Source organism: Cavia porcellus, unplaced genomic scaffold (assembly GCF_034190915.1).
Source record: "Cavia porcellus strain 051 isolate PalLab524CR breed Dunkin Hartley unplaced genomic scaffold, mCavPor4.1 scaffold_32, whole genome shotgun sequence".
Lineage (NCBI taxonomy): Eukaryota > Metazoa > Chordata > Mammalia > Rodentia > Caviidae > Cavia > Cavia porcellus.
The window spans coordinates 23306060-23324903 of NW_026947515.1; the positions used below are offsets into that span (position 1 = coordinate 23306060).

The 18844-nt window shown below is 55.1% G+C and overlaps 1 protein-coding gene across 1 annotated transcript in view; it reads right to left on the reverse strand.

Annotated features, from left to right (window-relative positions):
• Nucleotides 1-18844, reverse strand: part of Myo15b (myosin XVB) — a 33188-nt gene that overhangs the window by 3066 nt on the left and 11278 nt on the right. Inside the window, exons 16-53 of the mRNA XM_063242077.1 lie at nt 18684-18761; nt 18422-18525; nt 18295-18340; nt 18074-18198; nt 16866-16983; nt 16444-16610; nt 13251-13344; nt 12571-12627; nt 12207-12264; nt 11919-12049; nt 10502-10597; nt 10170-10405; nt 9908-10086; nt 9620-9692; nt 8968-9129; nt 8657-8757; nt 8487-8563; nt 8298-8379; nt 8010-8108; nt 7756-7859; nt 7445-7651; nt 7202-7280; nt 6959-7069; nt 6633-6879; nt 6463-6550; nt 6145-6364; nt 5580-5692; nt 5335-5394; nt 4718-4793; nt 4478-4596; nt 4163-4281; nt 3946-4087; nt 3662-3773; nt 3378-3550; nt 2855-3006; nt 2633-2696; nt 2473-2542; nt 1998-2074 (exon numbers count right to left, since the gene is read on the reverse strand). Coding sequence (XP_063098147.1) covers nt 1998-2074; nt 2473-2542; nt 2633-2696; nt 2855-3006; nt 3378-3550; nt 3662-3773; nt 3946-4087; nt 4163-4281; nt 4478-4596; nt 4718-4793; nt 5335-5394; nt 5580-5692; nt 6145-6364; nt 6463-6550; nt 6633-6879; nt 6959-7069; nt 7202-7280; nt 7445-7651; nt 7756-7859; nt 8010-8108; nt 8298-8379; nt 8487-8563; nt 8657-8757; nt 8968-9129; nt 9620-9692; nt 9908-10086; nt 10170-10405; nt 10502-10597; nt 11919-12049; nt 12207-12264; nt 12571-12627; nt 13251-13344; nt 16444-16610; nt 16866-16983; nt 18074-18198; nt 18295-18340; nt 18422-18525; nt 18684-18761 — 4416 coding nt within the window. The remainder of the gene's footprint in view (nt 1-1997; nt 2075-2472; nt 2543-2632; nt 2697-2854; nt 3007-3377; nt 3551-3661; nt 3774-3945; nt 4088-4162; nt 4282-4477; nt 4597-4717; nt 4794-5334; nt 5395-5579; nt 5693-6144; nt 6365-6462; nt 6551-6632; nt 6880-6958; nt 7070-7201; nt 7281-7444; nt 7652-7755; nt 7860-8009; nt 8109-8297; nt 8380-8486; nt 8564-8656; nt 8758-8967; nt 9130-9619; nt 9693-9907; nt 10087-10169; nt 10406-10501; nt 10598-11918; nt 12050-12206; nt 12265-12570; nt 12628-13250; nt 13345-16443; nt 16611-16865; nt 16984-18073; nt 18199-18294; nt 18341-18421; nt 18526-18683; nt 18762-18844) is intronic.

Genomic DNA, 18844 nt, shown 5'->3' on the forward strand with positions numbered 1-18844 from the left:
AAAGGAAGGGCAGGTAGGCAGGACAGGGTAAGGCAGAGGAGCAGTGGGACAGCATAGGATCTAAAATCTGGCAGAAATCTAATGACAGTGTGCTCGGGTCAGCAGATGACGGGATCTGTACAACTAGTCTCTCTCCTCCTTTTTCCTCTCCTTTCCCTGCCCCCGCTTCTGTTCTCTCTCGCCCTTTTTTCGTATGGAGTGTTGGGAATGGAACCCAAAGCCTCACAGGTGCTGGGCATATGCTCTACCACTGAGTCATGCCTGGGCCGAGGCCATTCTTTATTGGAATGGGGTTACTAGAGATCAAATGCAAGGTCTTTGTGCTGAGATACATTCCTAGCCCTTGTTTTATTTTTTATCTAGAGACAGAATCTCACTAAGTTGCTCAGTTGCTTCATGCTAGGTTCAAACTTGGTCTTCCTGCTTCCTCCCAGAGTGCTGAGATCACCATGTCTAGCACCTCTCTTTGTCTCTGTCTGTCTGTCTCTCGCTCTGAGACAGTGTCTTGAACTCACAGCGGTTCTTCTGTCAGCTCTTGGGACTACAGATGGGCACCACCACTCCTGGCCACCACTCTCTTAGTCACTTGCTTTACCTGCTGTGGTCTCTTCGCTATCTTAGCTGGCTCAACCTTGCCTTCTCCGCCTCCAGGTGCTTCAGGGCCCTGGGGCCTCTCCCTCTCCTTTCTGATGTCTCAGCTGTCCCTACTTAGGGCTCTAGTGCCTGCCTGCAGCCCAGGTTTTCCTTTAACCTCAGCCCTCTCTGCTCAGAAGTCTGCAACCTCACATAGCCAGAACAGACTCCAACACTAGCCCAGACCTGCTCTTTCTCAATGACAGTTACTGCTGTGTCCCCTCACACCCACAGTCAGTCCTTTGGAGTCTGTATCTTCCCATTTCTCCCCCTAGCGGCTGCCTTGGGCCAAGCCAGTACCCTCACCAGGAGACACTGTAATAATTTCCATTATTATTCTTATTATTTGTTGTTGTTGTTTTGAGACAGGTTATTGCTATGTATTTCAGGCTGGCTTTAAACTCTTTATGTAGCCCAGGCTGGCCTTGAGCTCTCAGTGATCTTCTGGTCTGCCTTGCAAGGGCTGGGGTTACAGGCATTCCATTCACCTTTATTTATTTATTTATTTATTTATTTATTTTTATCGGTACTGGGGATCGAACTCATGACCGCCTGCTTGCGAGGCAGGTGCTTATGCCACTGAGCTAAATCCCCAGCCCCTCTATTCACCTTTAAACCCCCCAGAATCTCAGAAAATGGCCAGAGTAAACCTGGGAGATCTAGGCCAAGTCTTTCTTTACAACCTCTCTGATACTGAAAAATCAAAGTTCTAACATTTGACCCACAAGGTCTGCTGTGAGCTGAACCCTGTCCCCTCACTGTCCTCATCCTCCAAGCTGGCCTTACTGGTGCTGAAGCTTCCTGTCATTACCGTCACCTCTGCCCTTCCCTTGTCCAAGGCCCTGTCCCTATGTCCCCGTGGCTCACTGCTTTTCAGACCTCTGTTGCAGTCCTTTCCCCAGGCAGCGTTTCTTTCCCCCGCCTTGGTGTTCTACCATGGGCTCTACTCTCAGATGTGTAATGTCCTCGTTTATTGTGTCCTCCTGTGAGATTGTGCACGCTGCAGGGATTTAGCCTACTCGCTTCACAGCCATGCCCCCCAGCACATATTAAGTGCTCAGGACATACTTTGGAGTGATTAAAAGGAATAGTAACAGCCAAGCATGGTGGCACATGGCTATAGTTCCAGCATTTGGGAGGCTGAGGCAGGAGATTACCTCAAGTTCAAGGCCAGCCTGAACTACAAAGCAAGACCCTATCTCAAAACAAAAAACAAAAACCATAAATAAAACAAAAACAAGCAAAAATAAAAAAAAGACGAATAGTAACCAAGGGAATCAAGGGACTCGGGCCCAGGCAGGAGAGGAAGAAAAGGCACTCCAGGCCTCTTGCACCAGCTTGCAGCACACACCGTCCTTGCTTACCTTCAGCAGCTCATACAGCAGATCCATCTCATCCTTGCCACGGGGCTTAGACTGGTCCCCCATAAACTGCATTAGTGCTACAGGCAGGATAAAGAGCGTGGGAGTTGGGCCCGAGCTTGGCCCAGCACACACTTGCTGCACAGCCTTTCCCTACTGTCTGATGTCTTACTCTCCAAATACACGTGCACCAGGCTAGGCAGCTGACTCCAGCTTTGCCGAGGAGACAGGTTCTGGAATACTTTATGCCAGGTCCACACATAGACACAGTGTCTGCTCCACTCACTCACTGTCCTCCAATCCCAGCCTCCACACAACTGCTAGGAGGTAGGAGTATGGGTAGGGGAGGAGTGGAAGTCCACCAACGAACTTCCCTAAGTTGACAGGCTGGGGCAGAGCCAGGTAGGACTCAAAAGAAAAGATGACAAGGGGCCTAGGTCCAAGATAGCAGGGGACCTAGGCTGCCTGCACCACTTACTCTCGAATCCTGCCACAGCCTGCCTGCTTGTGTCATCACTGAGGCGAATGAGTGATTCCTGGATGGGAGTCTGTGGCCAAAGAGGTTGGGCCTTGGTCTGTGGTTCTGAGAGTTAGAGGGCAGATCCATGGGCCAGACTCCTCCCCACTTGGCCCCTTACCTTGCTGTACTGTACTAGAATGGCCATATCCTTCGCCTTGGCACCTCCAACTGTCAGGTCCAGCCTGTGAGGTCAGAGAAGACAGCCCTGCTTGCTCAGGCCTCTGCCCTTGTTCCAGGCTATGAAGGGGATGGTGACAGCACTGGCCTGGTGCTCTGGGTAGGGGGCTCATGTTGGGAGACTGAGGATGCACAGGTATGGGGGGTGGCCAAGGGCACTCACAATGCGAGAGGCTTCCGGAAGTAACGCAGTGCAAATTCCTGCATGGTGTAGTTGTGGGAATCAGTGGACAGAGAGGTGTAGACCATGGAGGAGGGCAGGCTGGTGGCCTCTGAGTTGTCACTGTATGCCTGGCTCTGGGAATGGGCAGGGCTCTGAGAGCACAGGAAATCGTGCCACCCAAGTGTCCACAGCCTGTCCTTGAGACCCTGACCCCCAGCACCATCCCTATCCCTGCTGATTCGAGAATAGTAAGGCCGGAAATCAGGAAGATCAAGACTTTATTGGTAGCACTGAACTAAGTACACTGTGGGAGCAGAGAGGCATGGAGCCCAGCCCCTCTCTACAGGGGCTTACTGCATTGTTGCTGAGACAAGGTAAGAAACTCAGAGCAGGCAGGAAGAAGCAACACACCAGGACTATCTACCAAACCACAAGAGGCCGCGGGAGGCAGGTGATCCCTGGGCCAATCACGCTTTCCTTCCTCAGCTTCTAGTTATGCCTGGCCTCTACCTGTCTTCCTCACCTCCAGGGCCCTGTCCCACTGAGCTGGTCCTGGCTCTGCAAGCTGTGGCTGACTCTTGCGCTGCCAGCTGCTCTTCTGCTCTGACGAGAAGGAGTGATCAGGAGCAGCAGCCGGCTGCACCATGTCCGCAGGAAAGAGTCCAGATCGGCCTCCAGCAGAGCCAAACTGCCAGCCTATATGGCATCCCAAGACTTGGCTCACCCATCTGGCCCTCTCCTCCTCAGCAGGCTCTGCTAGTGGGGTGCCCTCCCTGGGCCAGGTCCTGCAGTTGGCCCTGGGGATACCTGGTTCTAGGGTAGCCACTGGCAACAGCTTGATGAGTTCCCCACGATGAAAGCTGAGGAGGCTGTGGTCATCGGTGATGTAGCTCCGGAGTGCGATGACATAGCCAGAGTCCTGTGGGCCCGGAGGGTGAGCAGGCTAGGAACCTGAGTTGGCTGCCACCTCTACACTGGAGCTTCAGGGACTCTGCCTAAACTCCCAGCCCACCCAGGGGAGCCAGGCAAGGAGAGCTACAGCTGGCAGAGGCTGCCATTGTCCTCCCAGCCCCCACCTGGCCCAAGCTTGCCTTCCTCAGCTCACTCAGGAACTGCTCCACCATGGCCTTGATGGCCCTCGCCCAGGCTGTGTACAGCACCAGCTGTTCATTCTTCAGCAAAAGCTCCAGGGTGGAGCCACCCCTGCACTCCACACCCAGTACCTCGGCAAAGCTGTGCACAGGGTGAGGCATGAGTCAAGGGCCATCCTGCCACCCTGCCCCCATCCTGGGCTCTGGGGCAGCTGACCTGTAGGAGCAGAGTATCTTCAGCTGGTTCGGATGGAAGCTGGAGCCTTGGGTCACGCTGAGGAGTCTTAGCCCACGATGAGACACACCCAGTATCTGCACATCGCTACCATTCTCACCCTGCCAGGAAGGTGAATGGCTCAGGGTCAGGCTCCAAGGGTCCTAGCACCGCCAAAGATACCAGGAGCTGCAAAGGGGCTAGTGGCTGTCTTGTATTCCGCCGCCCGGTTGTCATCCTGTCTATAGACAGCCCAGCCTGTGTGCTGGAGCCCATCTCAAGGCTTGACACTCTGCACCCTACCCCAATATCACTGACCGAAACAGGGAAGATTCGGGAGAAATAATTGGCCCAGTTGTTCCGAGCAGCCATCACGATTCGCTTCTTGACACTGTCTTCAGTGGTAGTAAGGGAGTCCAGGCCCACTCCCAAGTGTCCTGCGGGTAGTAGGGGCCCAGATTGTCCTTAGGCCACCCTTCCTTATAGAGTGCTCCCATGGCTACTTCCTCCCTTGTCCAGCACTCCAGCTCCCTGACTCCAGGATCCTTGGACCCGTACCCAGCAGGTCTTTCATTTTGTGCCGTTCCTCCTGGGAGATCCGGATGCAGGACTCAGTAAAGGTGTCCCGTAGGATCTGGGAACAGAGCCAGATGGTCAGTACCAGGTCCTGAAGCCAGAGCCCACCCCAGAGCTGCATAAAGGAGAGGCTGGAGGGCCCAGTAGAGTGTGCCTTCACCCTACAGCACTCCCAGGGTGCAAGCAGAGAGGGGTCCTGAACCCACTCAGATTGGCTTGTTGCCCCTCCCCCTGGTGCCTCCATGCCTTTGCTTCTCCCCACTATGGCTGGGTAAGCTGGTATAAGCTTCCCTGCAGAAGCAGACTGTGGTGGGGTAAGTGGGGACCACTATGGATTTTGAAGGGGCCAAGACAGTCCTGGGAACATCCAGAGGTATAGGGTACCATTTTTGGAGTCCCTTGTGCCTGGGCTGTGTACTGTGTGTAGGTTAATCATGGTCCCTTCTTCCTAGGATGCTGAGAGGCAGGACTTGGCACATAGAGCTCTGGAAATGCTGGCTGCTATCATGCCTCACACACATGTTGTCCTAGTCTAGGAGTTAGGCTGCGGGGCTCCAGGATACAGATATGGCATGCTGGCAGGTGCTCTAGCCTCTTACCTGCTCACAGAGAAGCCTGAGGGAGTAGGGATGGCTGAAGTTCTCCCGGGGGTAGAACACCTGGAAGAGGCATGGGGAAAAGTCTGGCAGGGTCTGTTTCTTACCTAGCCCTCACTGCTCTCCCAGGCCCAGAAATGAGCCTTGGAAAGACGGGTCATGAGGAGGGATGCTGCAGTCCCAGGTTGAGATCCCTACAGCCTGCCTGTCACCTTGACCTGAGGTTGGGGCCCCACCCTCATGCCTACCTCCTTTCGTAGGAACAACTTCCAGGGTACGCTGGTGTAGGAGAAGCACACACTGCCAGAGGGTAGAAGGAGCTGGGTGGAGACCTCCTGGTCCTCCATGGGCTTTGCCAAAGCTGGAGGGGAAGAGCACAGAGCCTCAGGCTAGGGAACGCTGCAACGGGAAGAATGGGGCACAGACAGGGAAGACCCCACCCTAGACTGGTTCTGTCAGCCTCCAGCTGTCTCAGTCCTGCCCTCAGCATCATGTCCTATCTCCACTTCTGGTCCCAAACTTTCCATGGTGGCTCTGTCTCCATCAGCCAGAGTCACTAAATTCCCTATGGAGTTATCAGGTCTTGTTTGAAGCTGACACCCAGGTTGTGACAGTCTCTCACACAGACAGGCTGCAGGATGCCCAGGCCCTACCCTGGGCAGGAATGAGGAAGCCAGGGCTTCAGGGCTCCAAAGTCCAGAAATATGTGCAGCTGATCTCAGCCATGACTTGGGCCATGAGTCCCAAGAGGCAGTCCTCCCTCCCTAACCCACTGCGCAGGAGCCCATTGTGTGGAGACATGGAACTCCTCACCACGAGGCTCTGCTGAAGGGGTCCTCGGTTCCTCAGGCAGAGGCAGTGGTGGTGCTGGTGGGGATGGGGGTGCCTGGGGAGTGGGTGGAATTGGGCCAAATAGGTCCCGGAGGGGTCCTTGCTTTTCCTTGATGGAGAGGGCAGGCTCATGTCGCGGCTGGGACCTGGGTCGAGGAGCCACAGGTGGTGGAGGGCCCTTCTCCAAGCTGGGCACCAGTGTCTGGGGGGGACATGGAGAAAGTATGAGGGCAAGACCAAAGTTACCCCTAAAGCCTCAGACTTACAGCCTGTACCCTGAGGGAACAGAGAGGGGCTCACCGATGGAGGGGAGTGGGCACCATTGATCCCCAGCTTGGCCAAAGCCTCGTCCTTAGGATCATTTCTCTTAAGAAAACTTTTGTGAGGCCTTATGAGAGAAACAAGTGGTTACTAGGTCCACAGGATGACTCCCTGGGCAGTAAAGACCTGGCCACAGCTCCTGAGCCCACCTGATGGGCTGTACAGGCACAGGCACAGGCCCTGGGCGGCTCTGGTACATGCGGATGATGTTGCGAATTTCCCTGCTGGGTTCCAAGTGTGGCGTGGGGTCTGAGCTGCTCACTGCAGGCCTCCTGCTTGGGGCAGGCCTGGCCTTTTCAGCCAGGGGGAGCTCAGCCTCCACCTTTTCTGAAGCAGCATTGGTTCCGCTTTGTTTCATTGGCTTCTTCACGACTGGGGGAGGAGGAGGGGGCGGCGCTGATAGGAAGAGGACAGGCAGATGGTTAAAAGCTGCATGGGAGTGCAGAGCCCCTGAGGCCCCTGCCCGAGGCTCCACCTTCGCAGTTCTCTTCCTCCTCCTCCTCCTCCTCCTCCTCCACCTCCTCGCCCTGAGGGATCTGGACCTTGGCTGGAGGCTTCACCATCTTCACCTTGATCTGCTGCTGCCCTGTAAGTACCCCAGATGGTCTTTTGTCACTCCCATTTTCCCCACAGCTCCACTGGCCGGCCTGTCTGGGCTCCTGGAGGGTCCATGCTGACACCCAGCCCTCGACGGCCAGGCCACACTGAATACTCTCACCCATCTTCTGGAAGTAGTCCCTTTTCTGCTGGAAGGTCTTGGGGTGCCAGGTCCTGTCTTCAGTCCCCTCTGAAGTCTCCTGGGAGAAGGGAGAGGTGAAGAGCAGCCCCGCCTGCCACACGCCCACACATACATCACCCCCCTCCCCGAAACATTCCCGCTCAGGTCTCACCCCTGTAACCCTGGCACCTACTGTCTCCACCCCAAGTGTCACTCACTGTCCACACAGCCTTGGCTCCTTACCCCTGAGCAGGGACCTGGCGATTCCAAGTCATATTCTGGCTCCCTCTGGGGTGGCTCTCTCTGGGGTGCAGGAGGCTTCTTGGTCTTGGGAGCGACAGCTGGGGGTGGTGCTGGGGAGGCAGCTGTGGAGGCCAGGGCTTGGTGCTGGCGTTGCTGAGTCTGCTGCTCTAGAGACAGGCTCATGGCCTGGTTGGTCATCTGCTGGGCCTAAGAGGGATGGGCAGGGGGCCAGGTAAGAGTTCTGGCTGGCTGTGTGCCACACTCCTGCCCTCCCCACCCCTGGGAGATCCCTGGGGCCCTGCCCCCCTCACCAGGAGCAGCGCCTGTTGGTTGATGAAGTTCTGCTGCTGGACTGCCAGCTCCCTCGTGTCCAAGCTGGGCAGCAGGGGCTGTGACTGTGACGGCAGCATCATGGCTGTGAGGATAACAGGTGGGCCAGAGCAGATAAGCACAAGGGCCACACTTGAGGCCCTCAGTGCCCTGTGTCCATGGATACCCCTTCTAGTCTCAGAGCTCACAGCTGCTCCCTTGAGAAGAGAGCCTGGTGACCCTAGTTCAGCCCTACCTGGTATGGCAGGGACTGTGCCCATCGCTGGCATCACAGGCATGGGTGCAGGGATCATAGCTGGCTGGTATCCAGACATCTGCATCATCCCTGGGTATACTAAGGGGGATAGGTGAGTTTCTACCAGGCCCTCATGCCAACTCCCCCAACCACAGCAAGGCAAGTGAACTGACCACGGGGTGCTGGCGGGATTCCCTCCCCTCTCAGCCACCTGAGGGGTCCCTGGCCAGGCCTATCTCTGCTTCTGGGGCCTGGGAGGACCTTGATCAGAATCAATTTCACACTCACCCATGGGATAGCCCTGCTGCCTGGGCCCAATGGAGCCTCCTCCCTTCATGCGGCTGTTCAACACCCAGCCTTGTTCCAGATCCTGAAGGGACAAGGTCACATGTCAGAGCGAGAGCCAGGGAAGACTGGAAGGGGCAGTAGAGCCCCAGGGATGCAGGGGTAGGCTAGGGGTGTTTGGGTAACACTTACGCTGAAGCCAGGGGCAAGAACAGGCTCAAAGAGGTGGTCCAGGAAACCATCCAGGCTCCCTGACTTCTGGGACTCCCCTGGGGGGCAGGGACAGGTTGGTGATCCAGCTGGAGGTGGGGCTGCCTATACACCATTCTCTATATGCACTGGATGGCCTCAGTGTGCCTTACCTGTGTGGCCTCTGCTGGGCAGTGTTGGGGCTGGATCTGGAGGAAGGCCTGGGGGCAAAGAGGGGGCCTGGACCCCAGGGGCAGGTGGGATGTCCTTGGCTCTGGAAGAGACAGTAGGTCTGGCTAAGGGCTGCTGAGGTTGTGAGGGGCACCCAGGTGGGAAAGGGATGCAGAGGCCCTGGATGAAGTGGGAGAAGGCCTGGGTGAGGGACATTGCAGTAGCGCCTATGCCCTGGTGTGACAAGAGGGGCTGCAAGGGTGACCACTAAGGCAGGGGCGGGCTGGGGAGAGGGGTGCTGGATGGCACTTACAAATCAAGTGGGGTGATGGGGTAGCTGTGTGGAACAGTCGGGTCCCCCAGATCCTCAGTCTGGCCAATCAGGTCTAGCACAAAGTCACAGCCAGCCAAGTCACGCCAGGCATTGTCAGAGTGCAGTGACACAGACCAACCACGAGGGGGCACCTCCAGGCCTCTAGATGGGTCGAGAAGGTGCAGTAATTGGATAGTCAGTGAGGTGGGCCAAGGGCCAAAGCTGGAGGATGGTCAGAGCGGCAGGGGACAGACCTGCCAGGACAAGGAGTAGACAGCGAGACAAGGGGTGGGACCTGGGAAAGGAGTCCTAGAGGCCTCTGCAGCCCTTGGCACAGTCTGTGAGCTGCTGGGGCCACTCAGCCAGCACCTTACAGCCCACCCCGTGTCCCCATGGCTCTGCCGCTCTCCTTGACTGACCTACGAGTTGGAATCGGACTGTGGGTTCTCACACGGCCCCTTGTGGAGACTCCTCTTTGCTCTCCATCTGGAATCTAGTCTGACCTGACACTTAACCCAAGCCCCCTGCTGCCTGCTGGAGAGTAGCCTCTGCCCCTGGCCCCCAGGAGGTGTGTGGTAGGACAGTAGGCTGGGACATGGATGGTGATAATGGGCAGCTCCTGCTGCACAGTCCCCTTCTAGACTTGCCACACCTGTTCTGTAGGATCCACCCAGCAAGCTGCTCCCCCGTGGTCCAGGACTCCACCTCAGCAGAGCAGCACTCCTCTGTAGGGGAGGGAGTGGGGCAGGGTGAGGGATGGCAGGCTGCACCTGATGGCAAGGGGCAGCTGTCCTTGGGGGTCCCAGAAACAGGACAGAAAGGAGACAGAAAGGGTGGGGCAGCAGGAAGGCAGAGGCAGGAAGGAACCAGGGAGGGCAGAGGTGGGGCTGGGACAGCTCCACTGTGGGCGTGGGAGGCTTTCGAGGGAGGTGGCCATCACCGTTGAAGGTGAAAACATCTAATGCCATTCGGCCCCGCCGCCATCCGGCCTTCCACTCAAGCTGGGTCGGAGGGTGAGCCCGGGCAAACCCTGGGGCCTGTGGGGTCTGCTCCAGGGCCCCTAGCAGCTTGTGCTGGCACAGCGCCGCCATGCCCTGTGGCGCATGGTCAGACACAAATCTGTGGGGACAACACAGAGCTGCTGTGAGGTGGGGTTGTGCATGAACCCCATCCAGTAGGACCCCTCTGGCGGGCCCCATTACTTGAGCAGCGGCTTCTGCAGGGCGAGCGTTGGGGGGAAGGCACTGAGCAGGATGGCCATGAGGGCCCAGCCTCGCTGGCTCTGCTGTTCATCTGGGTTGTGCCAGAGCTGGGCCACGAGCTGGCTGAAGAGCTCATCCCGCAGCCCTGGCCGGCGCTGCGCCTGCCACACCAGGTAAGTGCCCATGGTCTGCTCCTGCCAGGGCTGCAGGGATCCGTCCCCCAGGAGCCGCAGCATCTATGACACAAAGTGGGGCCAGGGCAGGAGTACAGGACTCTCGTTCTGGTCCAGCCCCTGTGAGGGACTCTGTCCTCTCCCTGATGTGTCACTCACCACCTTGTTGATGTCCAGGGCATGCTGAGGGTTCTCTCCCTCCAGATGAGTCAGTGGTTTGGTCAGAGGCAATCCTGGGCTGGGCAGGCATGGCTCCTGCAGAGAAGGAGGGTGGTACAGAGCTTGTCCTCTGTGCTTATAAAGGCTGGGGTAGTATCCAGGGGGACCCCCATGAAAGCATGCACCCTGAAGAAGGGGAGGCATTGGGACGTAATGTCATCTTAGCAATGTATCTTTCTAGCAAGGCAATGGTGGTGCAAGCCTATAATCCCAGCATTTAGGAAGCTGAGGCAGCAGGATCACCCTGAGTTTGAGGCCATCCTGGGCTACATAGTGAGACTGTCTCAAAACAGTAACAATGACAAAAATGTGCATTTCTGTTTGTTTCTTTTGGCTTTGATTTTTTGGCATAAGGTCTCACTATATAGTTCAAGCATGTACCCAGGCTGGCCTCAAACTCAGGGAGGATCCTTCTGCCTCAGCCTCCTGAGTGCTGAGATTATAGGAATATGCCACCATGCCCCGCTCAGAAATGTATCTTAGTAGTTATTTGATTAGAAGATTGATATCATACATGCAAAAAACAGAAAAGACTAAAAATTAAAGCTATCATTAACATTCTGCAGCCAAAGTTAAACCATAGTTAGCATTTTAGCCTTTTTTCATGTTTGTTTGTGTGGTGGCTGGTTTTTTTCTCCCATTTTGTAGTGCAGGCTGGCCTTGAATTTACAGCGCAGTCCAAGCTAGTCTCAAACTCAGGGCTATCCTCCTGCCTCAGCCTCCAGAATGCTGGGATTAAAAGCTTGTGCCACCAAGTTCAACTCTTGTTTTAACTTCTATGCATGGAGACATCTGGCACACCCCACCCTTTTGTTTGTTTGTTTTCTGTGTGGGTTTTTTTGGTACTAAGGATTGAATTCAGGGCCTTCACACTGAAAGGCATCCCTAGTCTTTTTTTTCTAAACAACAACAACAACAACAACAACAACAAAACCAGTCTTGCTAATTCATTAAATTGCCCAGGCTGGGCTCAAACTTGTGATTCTCTTGCCTCCCCCTTCCAGCATGCGGGGATTACAGGCCTGTGGCACCAAGCCCAGCCCCTGTTGTCTAAAGAGAATTGGGATTCTACTATACGTGTAGTTTTGAATCCTGCTTTTTTATGTTGCACCATAGCCTGGGCGGTTTCTGCTAAACATTCTTTAATGGAACGACTTCAACAGTAGAACAGTACCACAAGAATACAAAGGTGTGGCCTCCGGACTGAAATAACACTCCACGGTGCACTGCTTCAGTTGAATGGGTATCTTCAGAGCAGTTTCCAGAAAGTGGAGGAAGGGAAGGCCAAGCTTCTGCTTGGCGGTGCTAACGGTGGGGAATGCTGGGCCTGGAGGAAGCACACAGGCCTGGGGCTCACCTGAAAGCTGGTAGAGATGAAGCTGGAGAAGGGGAACAGGTCAATGTCTGGCGGGAGGGTCAGGCGGGGCCGCACCGGAACCTCAGGAGGAAGAGTCTCAGTGATGAGTCCAGCCAGGGTGTCCTGGTGGCCTGGGAAGGAGCAGCAGGAGGCAGCACAGAGACACCAGGTATGATGCCAGGAATGGCACCAACCCTACCGTCTCATTGGTCACCAGCCCCTATCAGTAAGGAGCTGGCGGGGAGCTGACAAGAGAGGTAGCCCCACTACACAACCAGTATGACGCACCTTCTGCGGCCCTCAGCATGGCTGCCAGCTCAGCCGGGATCTCTAAGCGGTCCAGCTCCTGGGGGACAGCAAAAGTTACCTGGAGCCGGGAGAGGGACCCACTGTGTCCCTCATCCCCAGGATGATATGAATATCCTCTCCGAAGACCAAAGACTCTGGTCCCGGGTACTTAAAAGAGCAGCACCCCAAGAACCCTTCTAGGGAAGAAAAGGCATCAAAGAGCCACAGGAACCTCATCTTCACTCAGGGGCACATGAGGGACAAGATCCCTGGTGGTACCTCTGCCTCCAGCCTTCCCCCAAGCTGAGCTGAGTGTGGGGGTTCATACCCCACGGAGAACCTCTTCCCTCGAGAGACCACTTACCATGCTCTGTACTCTCTCTGAGATCCTGCTGCTGCGCTGGCCACACCAATGCCCAAGCTGTGGGGAGACACAGGATGAGCTGAGGCCCCAGCAGGACCCACTATGACCCTCCCAGCAGCTGCTCCCCACCAGGGGGCCTTGACACCCTGCAAAGGAACAGCAGACCCAGAGGGACAGCTGCCTGCCGTGCCGTGCGCCCCAGCTGCTCCCAGCCTTCTGAGCTCCCACTGTCTCTGTGCTGTGGACGTCACTACCTGTCCGCCCAGGGTGCTGGGAAGAGGGCAGGAAGAAGGGGAGAAATGGTCTCAGGGAACAAAGTCCAGCCAGGGAGAGGCCAGGGATGGGGACAGAGTGTGGGTGCTGACCTTTGAGCAGCTTTATGGCCCTCAAACTGGAGTCATTAGGCAAGAGGGGGAAGAGTAGGGCCCATGGAGGACTAGAGGGGACGGAAGGAACCCCAAGGGGAGAAGGGGGTGTGGGAAGCAACAGTGGCCTCCTAGGGTCCCTGCCTGCCCTGGTCAGGCAGAAGGAAAGGGAAAAGTTCAAGGAGTGATGGTCTCAGCCTTGGTCCCTGGGAAGCTGGGCTCTTAGGCTGAGCGTCGGGGCTCAGCAACTGGCCAGAGCAGGCTGCCTGGCTTCTGCCTTGAGTCTTTTCAGTCTGCCTGCCCAGACTCCGTCACCTTCAGCCTCTGCCGCCTCTGGAGCAGGGGCCGGGCCACCAGGAGTACAGTGTTCAGCTGAGCCATAGCTGCGTGCCGTCCGAGGTATCGCTTCCTGGAGGCCACAGAGGATGAGGAACAGATCAGGGCTCCACATGGACACTCCCTGCCTGGTACCTGGACCCTCTAAGCCTAGACATTCACGTAGAAACTGACTCTGATTAGCTAGGGCCCTGGAGGTTCAACAGAAGCAACAGGAAGAGAACAGAATACCATAAAAGAAGAACAGGTAATTTGAGAGGCTGTTTAACATACGGGGATTAGGACTGGACTGCTGAGCTGAACCACTCAGGCTCAAATCAGCCCTCGCCTGATTAGGTGCCATGGCCTCGGATCAATGGCTTTACCTGTCTGTGCTCTATTGGCAAGGCAGACTTTGCTAAAGAGATTTGGGAAGAGGGAAGACCAGACTCATCAAAGGAGGCCTGTCCAAGATACACATTTAGGGGCTGGGGATTTAGCTCAACGGCATAAGCGCCTGCCTTGCAAGCAGGCAGTCATGAGTTTGATCCCGGGTACCGATAAAAATGAAAAGAAAAAAAAAAGATACACATTTAAAAACAGGGCTGGGTGTGGCCCCATGCTACAGGACCAGCCTAGTATGGCTCTGAGTTTTGTCCCCAGAGCCACTCACACGCATCTGCATGCATACACATACACACACACACTCACACATGCAGTACAATCCATAGAAAGGGAAATATTTGCAAAGCATATATTTGATAGTAGCTTAATATCCAGAAAATATTAAGAGCTTTCTTCAGCTCAACCAAAAAGAGATAATCAAATTAAAAAACGAGGGAGAGGACTGGAACAGACATTTTCTTGTAGAAAGTATGCTCATGGTTAAGAAGGACATGAAAACATACTCAACATTTCTGCACACTAAGAAATACAAAGCAGAACCATGAGCTTCTCCTTCACACTCCTGAGGATGGTGATAACTAAAAAGACAGAAGATAACAGAGGACTCAGAGAAGCTGGGACCCTGCTAAATTGCCAGTAGGAATATAAAATGATGAGGGATACCGTTGGGCAGCTCCTCAAAAAGTTCAACATAGAACAAATGACTACAGAAACTTGAAAGCACAGACTAGAGCAGATACTGTATTTGAACACCCATAGTCATAGCAGCATTATTCATAAATAATGGAAACAACTGGGCTGGGGATTTAGCTCAGTGGCATAAGCGACTGCCTTGCAAGCAAGCAGTCATGAGTTCGATCCCCGGTACCGATAAAAATGAAAAAAAAAAACCAAAAAAAAAAAAATGGAAACAACTCAAATATCCATCAGTAGATAAACAGATATAAATAATGTGTAGTCAGTCCATGAAGGGAATATTACTCAGCCAGAAAAAGAAATGAAGTCCTAACCAGGTATGGAGGCACATACCTGTAACACAGGAGGCTGATGCAGGAGAACTGCTATGGATTGAGGCCAGTCTCAGCTACATAGTGAGTTCAAGGTTGGCTTAAACTACATAGTGAGATTCTGTCTCAATAAACCAAAACCAACCAACCAACCTCCCCAAACAAAACAAACAAACAAACAAAAAGAAATGGGGTTCTGATGTATGCTCTAACACACATGAAATTTGAAAACATTATGCTAAGTTGCGTGTGGTGGCACACACTTGTGATTTCAGCACTCTAGGAGACAGGCAGGAGGATCACAAGTTTGAACCTAGCCTGGGTAGCTTAGCAATTTAACAAGATCCTGTGCCAAAATAAAAAAATAAAAAAGAGGTGGGGTGTAGCTTGGTGTAAAGACCCTAGGTTTAACATCCAGTACCACAAGAACAAAACTGTTACAATAAGTATAGTAAGCCAGACAGAAAAGGAAATATTGTGTAAGTCAGCTCCCAGGAGGTAGCTAGAAAAGCCAAATTCATGGGTACAGAAAGCAGAAGGAAAGTTGCCAGGAGAGGGAGTTACTACTGAGTGCTACAGAGTTGCTGTTTATGTGGCAGAAAGTTCTGGACCCAGATAGTGGTGATGGTTGCCCCCTCTCTCAAGGTCCCAGACTGCACTTGACTCTCACCCTTGGGGTGGTCGGTGGCTGACTGGCTGTCTGAATCTGACCCCTACTAGCTCAGATGTACCATCCCTCCTGTCTGCCTTCCTGCATCACCAGCATCTGACAGGGTGGCGCGGCAGCTGTGTGAACAAGCGAAGACAGGCTGGCAGGGTCAGCGGGCTTCAGCACAGTGCACAGGAGTTAATCAGGAAGGGTCATACTATAAGACTAAGAGGTCCAGGGGTTGGGGATTTAGCTCAGCAGCATAAGCGCCTGCCTTGCAAGTGTGTGGCCATGAGTTTGATCCCCGGTACTGATAAAAAAAACAACAACAACAAAAAAAAAACCAAAAAAAAAAACAGACCAAGAGGTCCAAGTGGCTGGAGTGTAAAAGCCCAGCCTAAACCCAGGCTGGAGAGATAGGCAGGACCTACACAACCTTATTCATTATTTTTATTTTTTATTACTCTTTTTTTGTCCTTTCTTTTTTGTCAGTACCGACGATCGAACTCACGACCACACACTGGCAAGGCAGGCACTTATGCCACTAAGCTAAATCCCCAGCCCCCTGATTGATTCTTTTAAATGATCATTCTTTTTTGTTTCTTTTTGTTTCACTGTTTTTTTTTTTTTTTTTTGTACTGAGCATTGAACTCAGAACAATGCAGGTGCTTATGCTGCTGAGCTAAATCCCTGGCCCTCGTTCTGTTTTTTTGAGATGAGATCTCAGTAGGTGGTTCAGGCTGGCCTTTAACTCACTGTGTAGCCAGGGTGACCTCAAACTCATGGAGATCCTTCTAGCTCAGCTTCCAGGGTGCTGGGATTACAGATGTGTGTGACCATACCTGGCTAAAAAAATCATTCGTGCTTCAGGGTGAAGAAATTGAAAAAAAGAATGGAGGAGTGAGAACTGCAGGTTCAAGCAGACTCATAAGGCAGGGACCTTTTCATGCCTGGGAATATTCCAGCAGAGGTTGCTCGGGTAGGGGTCACAGTGCTATTAAGGTAGAGAGACGGCCCTGGGACAGGGAGACTTGTCTTGAAAGCCTCTGTCACCTGGACTCTGCCCCACCACCTGGGGGAGCCCGAGGCCTCTTCCTACCCGCTTCAGCCCTTGACCCGAGCACCTGCTGACCTGGCCTGGAGCCCATGGATGAGAGCCTGCAGCCGGGGCAGGGGGCGGAGCTGCTGTCCGGAGATGCAGGCATGGAGGCCCCGACGACGCAGGGTGAGCAAGGCCTGGGAGCAGTGCTGGGCCCAGAGTTGCTCCAGCTGCCGCCGACCCTGTTCCTGCAGGAGGACCTGTGGGCAGAGGGCGGCTGCAGATAGGACAGGCCTAGGACACACCTGCCCTTCTCTGGCCTCTGCCTCCTCCCTTTCACCCAAATTGTGTGTTATCCTGGTGGATTGTCCTGAACGGCACGCCACCCAGCCCACTTCCATTGGGCCACTACTTGCAGGACCACCCACCCTGAGTTTGTCCCTATTTGTGCCTGGAGGTTTCTCTACCTTCTCCTTCATGCCTGACAGCTTACACACGCAGATGCTGGAACTCACCTGGGTTGCCCCAAGGTGACAGAGTGGAGACTCAGCTCCCAGAACCCTGCTGAGGATGGCTCCACACTTCTCCCGGTCAGAGGAACTGCCTTGTCTCTCTGTCCCCAGAGCCCAGAATCTGTCCCAAGGACACACAGCCTAGGTCAGAAGAGCAAGGGTCCCCCCAAGCCCCTCTCTAGGTATCCAGTTTCATGGGCATCCCACAATCCCTGGTACAGCCAGGGACTTGGCTGGGTACTGACATTTAGCCATCCGCTGGGGAAGTGCGATCTCAGCTTGGGAGAGGAGATGGGAGGTGAGAAGCCCGTACATGCAGAGAGCCATGAGGCTAGTTCAGGATGGCAGGGGCAAGAGCAGTATGTCCTGAGCTCCTGTCTGTCCTGGTCCTGAGCTCCTGTCTGTCCTGGTGCCCGCACACCCTAACACAGTGGTCTCCAGTGTGGCAGTGGAAGGGAGGCAGGCGGGGAAGGGGACACAGAGCAGCAGGGGTGGCTCATCGATAGACCATTGAAGTGCTAGGGGGACCACAGAACCCCAGGTCCCCTCCTCCAGCCTCAGGCAGGGCCAAGGGTTCCTGGGAGGTGGCAGGTGCTGTAGCTGTGGAGTGTCCAGAGGGCAGGGACAGAGCCTTCCTGGCCTGGCCTTCTTCAGAGCAGGCTTGAGAGCAAGCCTGCAGCTCTGCCCCTTGGTCAGGCTGTCCTCACTGCCAAGGCCATTATGATAAACGGAGCCACCAGAGTGTGGGGTGGGGCAGCCCATCAGGGCGTTTTGAGAGGCCGCTGGCCAGTGGCGATGCCAAGTAGGCAAACAACAATTTGCCAGCTTTTCCAGAAGTTTCCAAAGTCCCCAGACAGCGCCACCCTCATCCTCATTGTGCCCCACTGCCCCACTGCCGGCTTGGTCTCCCCTCCTGGCTGGCCAGCTCCACTACACTGGGAGCCAGCCACCCCAAGGCAGGCACTGTCCCGCCCTCTCTAACCGGGCTTGGGTGGGGGCTGGTGAAGGTGGGAGGGACAGTAAATAGGAGGACAGAAGAGCACGGAGAGGAGGGAAAGGAGAGGCTTGCAGGCCAGGTGCAGACCGTGGGGAAATGAGATGGTCGGTCCCCACCAGGAAAGAGCCCTGGGCCTGCCAGGCACGCTGGAGCCCTCTCCATCTGTCCTGTCTGAAGGCACTGGGCCCTTGGCTGCCGTAAACTCGGGCCTGACCTGGCCAGGAAGGCCTGGAAGGGGACGCGCATGGGGAAGTGGGCTCTGCGGATGTCTATGGCCTCCAGGATGCCAGCCTGGTGCAGCTGCTCTGCCACATGTTCCACGTCGAAGAGGCCTGGGATCTACGGCCAGAGACAGAGTGGATGAGAGCCGTTGTGGGGTTACAGCTAAGGGGAGGGGCGGATCTGGGGTACAGTGTGAGGGGTGGGGGCGCTCACCTTTCCAGGGTTGGGGTTGAGGCACTGGATAAAATAAATGTGACTCCTGCAGAGCAAAGCGGGGGTTCACTGGGCACAGACCACCCCCCAACTCACTGGGGCCTCCAATTGGGGTCCCTCTTCTCACCTGCCCAGTTGTGCTAAGAGGTCCCCCAGGGACTGCAGGAAGCGGGAGGCCAGTGTGGCTTTGTCTCTCTGGGGCGCTGTTTGCTGGAACAGGCTCCTCACCAGCTGCCGGCAAGATGGGGCTGAACTGCTCCCCACTCTCCCAGCCTGTCCACCCTGTCCCACAGCCCCGGAGAGCCAAGACCCCGGGGTGCTGGGGTCAGGGCTGCCCCTCGGGCAGGAGCCTACGGGGAGAAGGCAGAGGGAGGGCTGCTACGGGGCACCTGCAGCTGGCTCTGGGCAAGCATCTCCTCCACGGTGGGATCCAGGTGGTCTCGGTTTCGGTTTAAGAACTTGTGAACCTGCCAGAGATGGACGGGGAGCCACAGAACAAAGGCTGAGGTGGCTGAGTGGTTCTTGGGAGACTGTGGCCTCTCCCACATGC